Genomic DNA, 15,185 nt, shown 5'->3' on the forward strand with positions numbered 1-15,185 from the left:
CTGTTTTATTTCACAGAAAAATTGCTATACTTCCTGATATACATTGTTTTGTACAGGCTTTAGTTCGTATTAAGCCTGTCATTAAGTCAATTTCTCCTCCTTGGAGTCTTAATTTGGTTCTGAGGGCTTTACAGGCTCCTCCATTTGAACCTATGCATTCTTTGGACATTAAACTACTTTCTTGGAAAGTGTTGTTCCTTTTGGCTATCTCTTCTGCTAGAAGAGTTTCTGAGCTATCTGCTCTTTCTTGTGAGTCTCCTTTTCTGATTTTTCATCAGGATAAGGCAGTTTTGCGGACTTCTTTTCAATTTTTACCTAAGGTTGTGAATTCTAACAACATTAGTAGAGAAATTGTTGTCCCTTCTTTATGTCCTAATCCTAAGAATTCTTTGGAGAGATCCTTACATTCTTTGGATGTGGTAAGAGCTTTGAAATATTATGTGGAAGCTACTAAAAATTTCAGGAAGACTTCTAGTCTATTTGTTTTATTTTCTGGTCCTAGGAAAGGTCAGAAAGCTTCTGCTGTTTCCTTGGCTTCTTGGTTGAAACTTTTGATTCATCAAGCTTATTTGGAGTCGGGTCAAACCCCGCCTCAGAGAATTACAGCTCATTCTACTAGATCAGTCTCTACTTCATGGGCTTTTAAGAATGAAGCTTCAGTCGATCAGATTTGCAAAGCAGCCACTTGGTCCTCTTTGCATACATTTACTAAATTCTACCATTTTGATGTATTTGCTTCTTCGGAAGCAGTTTTTGGTAGAAAAGTTCTTCAGGCAGCTGTTTCAGTTTGATTCTTCTGCTTTTTGATTTAATTTTTTTTCTTTCAAAAGTGAAAATAAACTTATTTTTGGGTTGTGGATTATTTTCTCAGCGGAATATGGCTGTTTTTGTTTTAGTCCCTCCCTCTCTAGTGACTCTTGAGTGGAAGACTCCACATCTTGGGTATTGATATCCATATGTCACTAGCTCATGGACTCTTGCCAATTACATGAAAGAAAACATAATTTATGTAAGAACTTACCTGATAAATTCATTTCTTTCATATTGGCAAGAGTCCATGAGGCCCACCCTTTTTTATGGTGGTTATGATTTTTTGTATAAAGCACAATTATTTCCAAATTTCCTTTGTTGATGCTTTCTACTCCTTTCTTTATCACCCCACTGCTTGGCTATTAGTTAAACTGAATTGTGGGTGTGGTGAGAGGTGTATTTATAGGCATTTTGAGGTTTGGGAAACTTTGCCCCTCCTGGTAGGATTGTATATCCCATATGTCACTAGCTCATGGACTCTTGCCAATATGAAAGAAATGAATTTATCAGGTAAGTTCTTACATAAATTATGTTTTTGACAGGTAATTCAAATGTGTATATTATTTTGTTACTAATAAATTATCAAAATTGTTTAACACAAGCATATTTTTAGATATTTTAATACTTTGATGCGTACAGAAGTATAGTGTGTTAACTTATGCTGTACATTATTTTTTATTGCAGACAATATACATTAAATTGTGAATAAAAATAATAATAATTTATCTTCAGCTACATTATTTGCAAAAATAATAGACATTATGATAACTGCTGGGTAACTATACCAAAGCTTTAAAAACAGAAGGCCAAAATGACAGCACAACTGAATGCAAAAAACTGGAACAATTGTTCCAAAAGTCTTTCTTCCAAACAATGCAACAGCTGATGCAAGGATGATGAATTTGTAAAAATTTGAGAGCTTATCTCTTCATGAGAAAATGTGTCTGAGGACTGTGTAGCTGCTCTGAACAGCTGTTCAGCAGTAGCCAACGCTAAAAGAATAAGAAAATCTATATATACAGTATATATATTTCAACAACAAAAACCTGGTAAATATCAGATGTTTCCCTTAGAGTAATAACAGCCTTTGAAATGAATACAGTTGTTCTCACAAAACGGATGAATAATTAAAATATCATCCTCAACTCCTATCAGAGCATAAACTGCATTAAAACTGTTCTTAGAAAGATTAGGAGAGCGTGATTCGGTTGATAAAGCTTAAAGTGAATGTAAATTTTGATGCTAAAGTGCACGTTTTTTAAAAATTCGATTAAAAACAGGGGCACTTTAATTCATCAAAATTTACATTTCATTCCTGTTGTGAAAAAAAACTTACCTTTTAATCTTGACAGCAGCTCCAGCTTCCTCCTGTCGTCGCAAGCCATTTTTGATGTCAGAAATGATGGATAGGTCCTCCTCCAATCACGGCTTCCCCCCTGGGGGAATCAGTGTCTGATTCAACGCTGTGATTTGAGGAAGCTGGATTCCTCATTTTAGACCCAGGAAGAGGCTTTGCAACAGGTGGAGGAAGCTGGAGCTGCTGTCAAGATTAAAAGGTAAGTTTTTTTTTCACAACAGGAGTGAAATGTAAATTTTGATGAATTAAAGTGCCCCTGTTTTTAATCAAATTTTTAAAAACCGGGCACTTTAGCATCAAAATTTACATTCACTTTAATGTACTTATGCTAGCTTCTTCTGATTTACAAGTAACTGTATGTGTAAGTAAAAGAAACAGAACTAAATGACAATAATTCACTTACCAGTTTTTCCATACCGTGACTCATAACTGGAAGCAGAACTGGATCTTTCCCAGCAGTTACCATAAGGGATGGTACCAAAATCTGAAAAATATATATAAACATAAATATAAATAAGAAAAAAAGAATATGTTAAGTATAATCTGGGAAAAAGAACCCAACGCTTAAAAAATATTTTGAGATTTAATTATTAATATATTAATATATATTAATATATATGCGTGGTGACAGGCGGAAGATCTGCCGGTGTCGAGAGCACGAAGGGTGCAGGCGTCGTAGCGGTGACGGTTGCAGGAACTAGGGTTCGTCGCACTGGGCGCGGTCCAGGCGCGGACGGGTGCTTAAAAGGCTTGCCTTTGGCGTGCCAGCGTCGTACCCGCTGCACGTGGCAGCCATTAGGTAGAGGAGGAAAGTGGGAGGGCTGGGCAGCTGGGAGGCATATAACGGCCCTGGAGAGGGGTGTGAGCAGCGGGGAGCGCTGGGAGAAGCTTAAGGAACATTGAAGGGGAAGCAGCTGGGGGAAGTTTAAGGAACAATGAAGGGGCGATGATGAAACATGACTGGGAGCCAAAACACACTTATAAGCCTGGAAAATACAATGTCCAACAAGTTCCTCTCATTGATTCCAAGAAGATATTTTTTCTTCCACTCCACATTAAACTCGGGCAGGTTAAATGCTTGGTAAAGGCACTGGCAAAGATGGACTCTAAAGGGTTCTAATACCTGACTGGAAAATTCCCAAACATCAGCATAGGTAAACTGAAAGAAGGGGTTTTCATTGGACCCCAAATCTGAGATATTCTAAAATATGGAGAGTTTATGGAAATTCGTTTGTGAACACTTCCTAGGTAAAACAAAATCTCTTCATTTCTGTAATGGTGCAGATAAAGGTCTGTGTGCATACAGGAACATGGGTTGTCTCATGTCACTTAAGCTACTCTTGCTACGCTCCCATTTACATTTCTTCCCTACCAACCTTATATTTCTCCTCTGTAAAATGCATAGTGTGCTAAAATATAGTGAACCCTTAGTGGCACTGCCTTATGGACAAGCAAGGAAGTTTTTCTAGCTTTTGTTCTGTCTCAGTTGAGTGTAAAATGTAAAATTTAGAAAAAGTGTGTAAGGAGGACCAGGTAGCCGTCTTACAAATTTGATCCATTGAGGCTTTGTTCTTAAAAGCCCAAGAGAAAGCCACTGCTCTAGTGGAATGAGCCGTTATTCTCTCAGGAGGCTGTCGTCCAGATGTCTTATAAGCTAAAAGAAAATGTATGCTTACCTGATAAATTTGTTTCTATTTAGACACGATGAGTCCACGGATTTCATCCTTTCCTTGTGGGATTTCACCTCCTGGTCAGCAGGAGGAGGCAAAGAGCACCGCAGCAGAGCTGCTATATATATCTACTCCCTTCCCTCCGACTCCAGTCATTCGACCAAAGTTAGGAAGAGAAAGGAAAAGCCAAGGTGCAGAGGTGTCTGAAGTTTACAAAAATAACCTGTCTCAAAGAACAGGGCGGGCCGTGGATTCATTGTGTCTAAAAAGAAACAAATTTATCAGATAAGCATAAATTTTCTTTTCTTTTTAAAGACACGATGAGTCCACGAATTTCATCCTTACTTGTGGGATACAATACCAAAGCTAGAGTACACGGATGATAAGGGAGGTACAAGACAGGGAATCTAAACGGAAAGCACCACTGCATGAAGAACCTTTCTCCCAAAAACAGCCTCAGCCGAGACAAAAGTATCAAATTTGTAAAATTTAGAAAAGTGTGAAGAGAAGACCAAGTTGCAGCCTTGCAAATCTGTTCTACAGAAGCTTAATTTTTTAATTCCCATGAGGAAGCAACAACCCTAGTGGAATGAGCCGTAACTCTGTCAGGAGGCTGCTGTCCAGCAGTTTCATATGCAAAACGGATGATACTCTTCAGCCAAAAAGAAAGAGAGGTAGCTGTAGCTTTCTGACCCTTATGTTTTCCAGAGAAAACGACAAACAAAGAAGACGACTGACGAAAGCTTTTAGAGGACCCCAGACAGCCCCCCACCCTAGAAGGCTGGCATCTGTTGTCACAATCACCCAGGATGGTCTGCAAAAGCATGTTACCTGGGATAGATGATCCAGAGACAACCACCATTGAAGTGAATCCCTTGTCTCCTGCTCCAGGGTTATTCGAGGAGACAAGTCTGCATAATCTCCATTCCACAGCCTGAAGATGTTTAACTGCAGAGGTCTGAGGTGAAACCGAGCAAACGGGATGATGTCCATTGCCGCCACCATCAGTCCGATTACTTCCATGCACTGGGCCACTGACGACCGAGGATTGGACTGAAGGGTTCGACAGGTATCTAGAATCTTTCATTTCCTGACCTCTGTCAGAAAAATCCTCATGGATATAAAATCGATTACAGTTCCCAAGAAAGTCACCCTTGCTTTCGGGATTAAAGAACTCTTTTCCAGATTTACTTTCCACCCGTGAGTCCTCAGGAAGGACAGTACAATGTCGGTATGGGACCCTGCTTGTTGACAAGATGGTGCCTGAATCAGAATATCGTCCAGATAAGGCGCCACCGCAATGCCCCGTGGCCTTAGAACCGCCAGCAAAGACCCCAGAATCTTTGTAAAAATTCTGGATGCCGTGGCCAGCCCGAAAGGAAGAGCCACAAACTGAAAGTGCTGGTTCAGAAAGGCAAACCTTAGGAACTTGTGATGATCTCTGTGGATAGAAACATGAAGGTATGCATCCTTCAAATCCACTGTCGTCATAAATTGACCCGCCTGGATCAATGGAAGAATGGTCCGAATAGTTTCCATCTTGAATGATGGAACTCTGAGAAACTTGTTTAGACTCTTGAGATCTAATATAGGTCTCAAGGTTCCCTCTTTTTTGGGAACTACAAACAGATTTGAATAAAACCCATGTCCCTGTTTGTGCCCTCTTACACAATGTAAGAATGCCTCATTTTTTATCTGGTTTGCAGATAATCTTGAAAGAAGAAATCTTCCTCTGGGAGGAAAATTCTTGAACTCCAGTTTGTATCCCTGGGACACTATTTCTATAGCCCAGGGATCCTGAACGTCTCGCACCCAAGCCTGAACGAAGAAAGTCTGCCCCCACCAGATCCGGTCCCGGATCGGGGGCATGCCCTTCATGCTGTTTTGGAGTCAGCAGCAGGCTTCTTGGACTGCTTACCCTTGTTCCAAGGCTGGTTGGGTCTCCAAGTAGGCTTAGATTGTGAATAGTTTCCTTCTTGTTTAGAGGAGGAAGAGAAAGAATTTCCCTTGAAATTACGAAAGGAGCGAAAATTACTTTGTCGTCCCTTTTGTTTATTTCTCTTATACTGAGGAAGGAGATAACCCTTACCTCCTGTGATGTCAGAGATAATTTCCTTCAGGCCAGGTCCAAACAAGGTCTTTCCTTTGTAAGGAATAGCTAGAAGCTTAGACTTGGATGACACGTCCGCAGACCAAGGTTTTAACCATAAAGCTCTGCGGGCTAGAATAGAAAACCCTGAACTTTTAGCTGCTAATTTAGTAATTTGCAGAGAAGCATCTGTAATAAAGGCATTTGCCAACTTCAGAGCTTTAATCCTATCTTGGATCTCCTCTAAAGTGGTTTTAGTTCTGAGAGACTCAGACAGAGCATCAAACCTATAAGCTGCTGCACTAGTGACCGTAGCAAGGCACGCAGTCGGCTGCAATAGCAGACCCTGGTGAACATAAATCTTTTTAAGTAGACCCTCCAACTTCTTGTCCATGGGATCTTTAAAAACACAACTATCCTCAATGGGAATAGTAGTTCGCTTGGCTAGAGTGGAAATAGGAGAATCTGTGTGGACAGAAGACAGAGGCGCCTTATGGGGCAGTATCGTCCAACAATAAAGAGAAAAAAATAGTATAGCAGCCCAGAGCGGGGGTACTCACAAAAGTAACGGCATAAATGTATGCCTCACAGCGCAGGACAGGACCTTTGGTCGCCCGACAGACACACAAGCTGGATTAAGAGATCAACTCCAAATAGACAACATAGCTCCAGCACTCGACAAAGGGATACAACGTCACTCTGACATAGACCTTGACGCTATGTGTACTATGGCAAGTATCAAAAGTCACATCCTATGCGCACATAAGCTCAAATACAGAACATTCTCCATTGAATAAATATGAATAAAGCGGACTTACACGAGATGCAGCTCCTGTCAGTTGTGCCGCTCCCTTCTTCACCACCACCGATCCAATGTTGCTGAGCTATTCCTTCCAGTTCAAGATCCGGGTAATGGTCTCAGAGTTTCCACCCTGTATGTGTTGGGTGAGCCCTATGGACAGGTCATGTGTATACAAAAACAGAAAAGGAATATCCAGACCGACTCCTCCTTCCACAATGACACTCTTTATTAGATGCAAAAAGAGCGTAACAACAGCACAACTTAATATTGACAATTGTCAAAGCACCTACAGGCAAGTGTTAATAGGATATGACAGGTACCCCCTCACATCTGACGCATTTCGTTGGTAACCGTAGTCTTCCTCAGCCTGATGAAACGACCGGAGGGTCGAGAAATGCGTTGCTTATTGCTGTACATCTTTTAAACTTTTATATTTGTATTTTAAATAAACTTTCGAGTTTGTGATTTTCCTGCTCTACGTTTGACGTTATTTGGTTGGCTTGCCGACCTGTCCATCATACTACCAAGGCCGGTGATTGGGCGATTCACGGACAGCTCTCCTGTGACGTGGTCCTGCAAATTGTTGCCGATTGGGTCCCGGATTCCCTGTGCTAATCCAGCTTGTGTGTCTGTCGGGCGACCAAAGGTCCCATCCTGCGCTGTGAGGCATACGTTTATGCCGCTACTTTTGTGAGTACCCCCGCTCTGGGCTGCTATACTATTTTTTTCTCTTTATTGTTGGACGATACTGTCCCATAAGGCGCCTCTGTCTTCTGTCCACACAGATTCTCCTTCCTGATTCTACTCCTGCCTAACCTTACGAGTGACCCGCTGCTCTAAGACCATCTTCATTTCAGAACTGGTTTCCTATCATTGCGCACCTTCTCTAGAGAGTCTATTTTCTCTTTTTTTTTTCAAATAGAGTGGAAATAGCTCTTTCCACCTTAGGCACCGTCTGCCAAGTTTCCCTGACAGCGTCCGCTATAGGAAACATTTTCTTGAAAATAGGAGATGGAGAAAAGGGAATACCTGGTCTCTTCCATTAATTGGAAATAATCTCCAAAGTCCGCTTCGGTATTGGAACAACGTCTGAATAAGAGGGAACTTCAAAATATCTGTCCAATTTGCTTGACTTCGCAGGAGCAACCACTACTGTAGAATCACAGTCATCTAAAGTAACTAAAACCTACCTAAGCAACAGACGGAGGTGTTCTAGTTTGAACCTGAAAGAAACAACCTCTGAATCAGTGAAAGGTATTGAACCTTCTGATAGAACCTCCATACCCTCCAACTCAGCTCCCTGGGAGGGTACCTCCAAGATTGCCACCATAGTATCAGAAACCTAATTTACTACATGGTTGTCCTTCCTCTTACGCTTGCCTTGTAGCATAGGAAAAGCAGACAACGTATCAGAAATTGTGGAAGACATAAGAGCAGCAGGCGCTAGAGCAGAAGTACAGGGCACTGCTTGTGCGGGAGTTAAATCTTGGGACGCTTGGGGAGAAAGCTGCGGCATACTCTGAATCTCAGCATTAGACTCCTGAGAAGCTCATGAAAAATCTTTTCTTTATAACTCAAGGCCCTTTCAATAAATGACGGGCAGAAAGAGATTGGTGGTTCCACATTAGCATCCAAACACATGGAGCAAGTAACATTTTGCACAGCTCCTAGACAAATTATTAACAAAAAATTTGTTGACAAAAAACCATACTGTGACTTTAAACAGTCATCTTTTTTACTGCTTATAAAAAACGTACCCTAGCAGTTGATACAAATACAAATAATGACACCTATACACCTCAGCAACTCTGCTGAGGTGCCTACCTACCACAAAGATCACTCCCAGACAGGAACACTTGTAGCCTATGAAGAAGACGATCCGGAACTCAAGGGCACAAAAAACTCTACAACCGCTTGTCTGTTAGTTCAGAGAGACATGCGGTAGTAGAGCCACATGTGTAGACGTCCACCTCTGTCGGATGAAGATGTGATTAAAACGGCGCGCGGACCATAGCCCCGCCCATCGTGGACGTAACCCAGTACCCGACATCGGAACAAATTAAACTACTAACCGCAGCTACCATTCCCAATAAAAATTAGCCAGAACCCTCTTTTCAGCCTGCTCATACAATTATAGGCTTACAAAGATTAAACATCTGGCAAGAGACTCCAAGCCTTCTCCCAGCCCAGTGCCTGTACTCATGGCTGTCCACAAACACCCTCCATACAAGAGGGATTAATGTCCCAACATAAGAAGCCTAGTGACCTCTTTGAATAAGTCTTATGCCTCTGTAAATAAATTGAAGTGCCCACTTTCTTCTGAGAGTACTCCCCAGAGTGAATATAGTTAGCACTTACCTTAAATGCAGCCCGACAGCAGGACAGTCCAGCAGGTTTAAGAGGTCCTCTCCCTCCCATAGCCCTGTGGAATAAGATAAGCCTGAGTTAAAGTTGCTTAGGCTATCTGGATTAGGGTAGCATAAATATATAGGAGGCACAGTGAGAATTATGTCCCACAAGTTCCTATTGCTCTAAAGCCACAAAGAGCTCTACCAAGAGACTGATATGGACTACGGCTACACCCTAGGACAAAGCAGCACACTCTGGCACTACTTTAAAAATAATAAACTCTTAATTGAAGAATCTATACTATCACCTCACTTTACCTCTTCCAATCACTGACGTAGGCAAAGAGAATGACTGGAGTGGCAAGGAAGGGAGGAGCTATATATAGCAGCTCTGCTGTGGTGCTCTTTGCCTCCTCCTGCTGAGCAGGAGGTGAAATCCCACAAGGATGAAATCCGTGGACTCATCGTGGATGACACTGTCTGCCCCTTACGCTTCCCCGTATAGATGACAAACAAAGAGGAAGATTGTCTGAATTCATTAGTAGCCTGAAGATAGAACTTCAAGGCATGAACCACATCTAGATTGAGAAGCAAACGTTTTTTCGCTGAAGAAGGATTAGGACACTTCCCAGTTGTCCACACCTGGAATGTGGATCGCTGACAGTGTACATTTGTGAGTCTACGCCCACTCTAGTATCTGAGATACTTCTCTCATCACCAAGAAACTTCTCGTTCCCCTTGATGGTTGATATAAGCAACCAAGGTTATATTGTCTGATTGGAATCTGAAACTGGGACAAACCCAGAAGGGGCCAAGCCTTCAAGGCTTTATAGATTGCCCAGAGTTCCAAAAAATTGATCAGAAGGGAGGACTCCTCCTGAGTCCACAGACCTTGTGCCTTCTTGGCACCCCAAAAGGTTTGTGTCCATAATCCCAATCTCCCAGGACGGTCTCAAAAAGCATGTGCCTTCGGACAGATGATCTGGACAGTGCCACAAAGAGAGCGTGTCTCTCGATAGGCTGTCCAGCACAATCTGTTGAAACAAATCTGAATGGTCACCGTTCCATTGTCTCTGCATGAATAGTTGTAAGGGTCTGAGATGGAATCTTGCAAAAGGAATGATGTCCATGCAGGACACCATGAGTCAGATTACTTCCTGGAGGGCAAGACATGCAGAAGTTAGCTTGCAACGTCTCTGAACTGTGAGGAATATTCTCATGAATATGGAGTCTATTATAGTTCCTAGGAAATTCATCCTTGTACTTGGAGTAAGAGAACTCTTTTCCAAGTTTATCTTCCATCCATGTGATCGAAGAAGACTTGCATTGATGTTATGCAATGAGGACTCCCTTCAGTAAAGAAACCAGGCATGTGAAGTGCATCCACTGGTAGACCCACCAAACAGCACATTATCGTGCATGTGTGGAACAAGTAAGGGAGCCCCAGCCCCACCCCACATAGAAATCAGTTAGCTGTATGAATAAGCTGATGATTGGGTGACAGTGAGAAATATCACGAGAAAAAAAAAACTACAACGGGGTTGGTAGTGGTGGGAGAGGAATTGTAAAAAATTGTTTAGCCTTTACAAAAAAAAAAAAAAAAAAAAAGATGGATCTTCACTGAATAAAGATTCATATAACAATGAATGCACTCATATGCAGGGTTGTCATGATAAAGTACATTTTGCCAATCAACAGGGTGATCTGATTTGTCTATGTTCGACTAAGGACCCAATGACCTAAAGGTCTCTGGACTGGCGAGATTCTATAAGATTGCTCGCCAGTACTTCTATTTCCCCTGAAAGCAGGGTGTCTCGCTAAGGGGTGGAGATGCATACAGTACATTACAAAGGTAAATGTAGCCACCAATCAGCAAGCACTACCCAGGGTGCTGAACCAAAAATGGCCCGGCTCCTAAGCTTACATTCCTGCTTTTTCAAATAAAGGTACCAAGAGAAAGAAGAAAAATTTATAATAGGAGTAGATTAGAAAGTTACTTAAAACTGCATGCTCTATCTGAATCATGAAAGAAAAAATTTGGGTTTCATATCCCTTTAACCCCTTAATGACCACAGCACTTTTCCATTTTCTGTCCGTTTGGGACCAAGGCTATTTTTACATTTTTGTGGTGTTTGCGTTTAGCTGTAATTTTCCTCTTACTCGTTTACTGTACCCACACATATTATATACCGTTTTTCTCGCCATTAAATGGACTTTCAAAATATACCATTATTTTCATCATATCTTATAATTTACTATAAAAAATATTATAAAATATGAGGAAAAAATGGAAAAAAACACACTTTTTCTAACTTTGACCCCCAAAATCTGTTACACATCTACAACCACCAAAAAACACCCATGCTAAATAGTTTCTAAATTTTGTCCTGAGTTTAGAAATACCCAATGTTTACATGTTCTTTACTTTTTTTGCAAGTTATAGGGCTATAAGTACAAGTAGCACTTTGCCATTTCCAAACCACTTTTTTTCAAAATTAGCGCTAGTTACATTGGGACACTAATATCTTTCAGGAATCTCTGAATATCCATTGACATGTATATATTTTTTTTTAGAAGACATCCCAAAGTATTGATCTAGGCCCATTTTGGTATATTTCATGGCACCATTTCACCGCCGAATGCGATCAAATAAAAAAATTATTTTACTTTTTCACAAATTTTTTCACAAACTTTAGGTTTCTCACTGAAATTATTTACAAACAACTCATGAAATTATGGAATAAATGGTTGTAAATGCTTCTCTGGGATCCCCTTTGTTCATAAATAGCAGACATATATGGCTTTGGCTTTGCTTTTTGGTAATTAGAAGGCTGCTAAATGCCACTGCGCACCAACCGTGTATTATGCCCAGCAGTGAATGGGTTAATTAGGGAGCATGTAGGGAGCTTCTAGGGTTAATTTTAGCTCTAGTGTAGTGTAGTAGACAACCCCAAGTATTGATCTAGGCCCATTTTGGTATATTTCATGCCACCATTTCACCGCCAAAAGCAATCAAATAAAAAAAAATTGTTCACTTTTTCAAACTTTAGGTTTTTCACTAAAATTATTTACAAACAGCTTGTGCAATTATGGCACAAATGGTTTTAAATGCTTCTCTGGGATCCCCTTTGTTCATAAATAGCAGACATATATGGCTTTGGCGTTGCTTTTTGGTAATTATAAGGCCGCTAAATGCTGCTGCGCATCACATGTGTATTATGGCCAGCAGTGAAGGGGTTAATTAGGTAGTTTGTAGGGAGCTTGCAGGGTTAATTTTAGCTTTAGTGTAGAGATCAGACTCCCACCTGACACATCCCACCCCCTGATCCCTCCCAAACAGCACTCTTCCCTCCCCCACCCCACAATTGTCCCCGCCATCTTAAGTACTGGCAGAAAGTCTGCCAGTACTAAAATAAAAGGTATAAAAAAAAATAATAAAAAAATTTTTTAAGCATATTTACATATGCTGCTATGTAGGGTCCCCCCTTAGCCCCCAACCTCCCTGATCCCCCCAAAATAGCTCCCTAACCCTCCCCCTCTGCCTTATTGGGGCCATCTTGGGTACTGGCAGCTGTCTGCCAGTACCCAGTTTGCAAATAAAAATGTTGTTTTTTTTATGTTTTACTATTTGTTTCTGTAGTGTAGCTTCCCCCCCACAGTCCAATACCCCACCAGCCAAACCGATCACTAAAAAAACCATATTAACCCCTTTGATCCCCACTTCTAAGAAAAACATTTTCTGTAGCTTAGTGGTTCCCAACCGCTCCCTCCCCGTGCACGCGCCCGCCCGGCCTCCCCGTGCACGCGCGCGCGTCCGTGCGCGTCCCCCCGGTCGTCCCCGCCCCCGATCCCGCCCCCCTCCGCATCACAAAGGCCATCGATGGCCGCCACCCACCTCCCACACCGGCTCCCACCCACCAACGAAGGTAGCCGTTAATGTCCGGTGCAGAGAGGGCCACAGAGTGGCTCTCTCTGCACCGGATGGCTACAAATGGTTATTGCAGGATGCCTCGATATCGAGGCATCACTGCAATAACCGGAAAGCAGCTGGAAGCGAGCAGGATCGCTTCCAGCTGCTTTCCAAACCGAGGACGTGCAGGGTACGTTCTCAGGCATTAACTGCCTTTTTTTTTGAGGACGTACCCTGCACGTCCTCGGTCATTAAGGGGTTAAGCTACCAAACAGAATACAACAGAGCTGATGTAACGTCTTACCCTCTGATGTCTCAGACACACATGCTGATTGCAATCAGTATTAGACCAGCCTGTTTCCTTATAACTACTTTTATTCTATTATCTCCTTTGTTATGGGATCCGTCTGATCATACCTACAAGAACTGATTTACATACTCCACTGCATGGCCATATTTCAAAGAAACGATTTTAAATCACCCGTAACCAGCACAGTCAACATTCTATCTGCTCTTGTGAAACCCACCTGATTCATCCCTAATTAAAGTATTCCTCATCTGCTATCTTTGTTCTGCCCTTTTTTGTCTCTAACTAGAGGGAGTAAATTAGAGCTTCTCTATACAGTATCAACATATATTAGAGTTTGTCTGAAGACTTAGCAAACATAGAGCACAGCAGCTAGAAGCCATATAAAAAACATAATTTATGCTTACCTGATAAATGTATTTCTCTTGTGGTGTATCCAGTCCATGGATCATCCATTACTTGTGGGATATTCTCCTTCCCAACAGGAAGTTGCAAGAGGATCACCCACAGCAGAGCTGCTATATAGCTACTCCCCTAACTGCCATATCCAGTCATTCGACCGAAAACAAGCAGAGAAAGGAGAAACCATAGGGTGCAGTGGTGACTGTAGTTTAAAATTAAAAAATACCTGCCTTAAAATGACAGGGCGGGCCGTGGACTGGATACACCACAAGAGAAATACATTTATCAGGTAAGCATAAATTATGTTTTCTCTTGTAAGGTGTATCCAGTCCACGGATCATCCATTACTTGTGGGATACCAATACCAAAGCTAAAGTACACGGATGAAGGGAGGGACAAGGCAGGTACTTAAACGGAAGGTACCACTGCCTGTAAAACCTTTCTCCCAAAAATAGCCTCCGAAGAAGCAAAAGTATCAAATTTGTAGAATTTTGAAAAAGTATGAAGCGAAGACCAAGTCGCCGCCTTGCAAATCTGTTCAACAGAAGCCTCATTTTTAAATGCCCATGTGGAAGCCACAGCTCTAGTAGAATGAGCTGTAATCCTTTCTGGAGGCTGCTGGCCAGCAGTCTCATAGGCTAAGCGGATTATGCTTCTTAGCCAAAAAGAAAGAGAGGTTGCCGAAGCCTTTTGACCCCTCCTCTGTCCAGAGTAGACAACAAACAAAGCAGATGTTTGACGAAAATCTTTAGTAGCTTGTAAGTAAAACTTTAAAGCACGAACCACGTCCAGATTGTGTAATAGACGTTCCTTCTTTGAAGAAGGATTAGGACACAAAGACGGAACAACAATCTCTTGATTGATATTCTTATTAGATACCACCTTAGGTAAAAACCCAGGCTTGGTACGCAGAACTACCTTATCTGCATGGAAGATCAGATAAGGAGAATCACATTGTAAGGCAGATAACTCAGAAACTCTACGAGCCGAGGAAATAGCTACCAAAAAAAGAACTTTCCAAGATAAAAGTCTGATATCTATGGAATGAAGAGGTTCAAACGGAACCCCCTGAAGAACTTTAAGAACCAAATTTAAGCTCCAAGGTGGAGCAACAGGTTTAAACACAGGCTTGATTCTAATTAAAGCCTGACAAAATGCCTGAACGTCTGGAACATCCGCCAGACGCTTGTGTAAAAGAATAGACAGCGCAGAAATCTGTCCCTTTAAGGAACTAGCTGACAATCCTTTCTCCAATCCTTCTTGGAGAAAAGATAATATCCTGGGAATCCTGACCTTACTCCATGAGTAGCCCTTGGATTCACACCAATAAAGATATTTACGCCATATCTTATGATAGATTTTCCTGGTGACAGGCTTTCGTGCCTGAATTAAGGTATCAATGACTGACTCAGAGAAACCACGCTTTGATAAAATAAAGCGTTCAATCTCCAGGCAGTCAGCCTCAGAGAAATTAGATTTGGATGGTTGAA

General features: G+C 41.7%; 1 protein-coding gene across 1 annotated transcript in view; it reads right to left on the reverse strand.

Moving 5' to 3' along the window:
- The window catches only part of EPHX2 (epoxide hydrolase 2), a 422,238-nt gene that overhangs the window by 96,207 nt on the left and 310,846 nt on the right, over positions 1 to 15,185 (reverse strand). The window contains exon 17 of the mRNA XM_053709506.1: positions 2,571 to 2,651. Within this exon, the coding sequence (XP_053565481.1) occupies positions 2,571 to 2,651 (81 nt within the window). The remainder of the gene's footprint in view (positions 1 to 2,570; positions 2,652 to 15,185) is intronic.

Source organism: Bombina bombina, chromosome 4 (assembly GCF_027579735.1).
Source record: "Bombina bombina isolate aBomBom1 chromosome 4, aBomBom1.pri, whole genome shotgun sequence".
NCBI classification, from domain to species: Eukaryota; Metazoa; Chordata; class Amphibia; order Anura; family Bombinatoridae; genus Bombina; species Bombina bombina.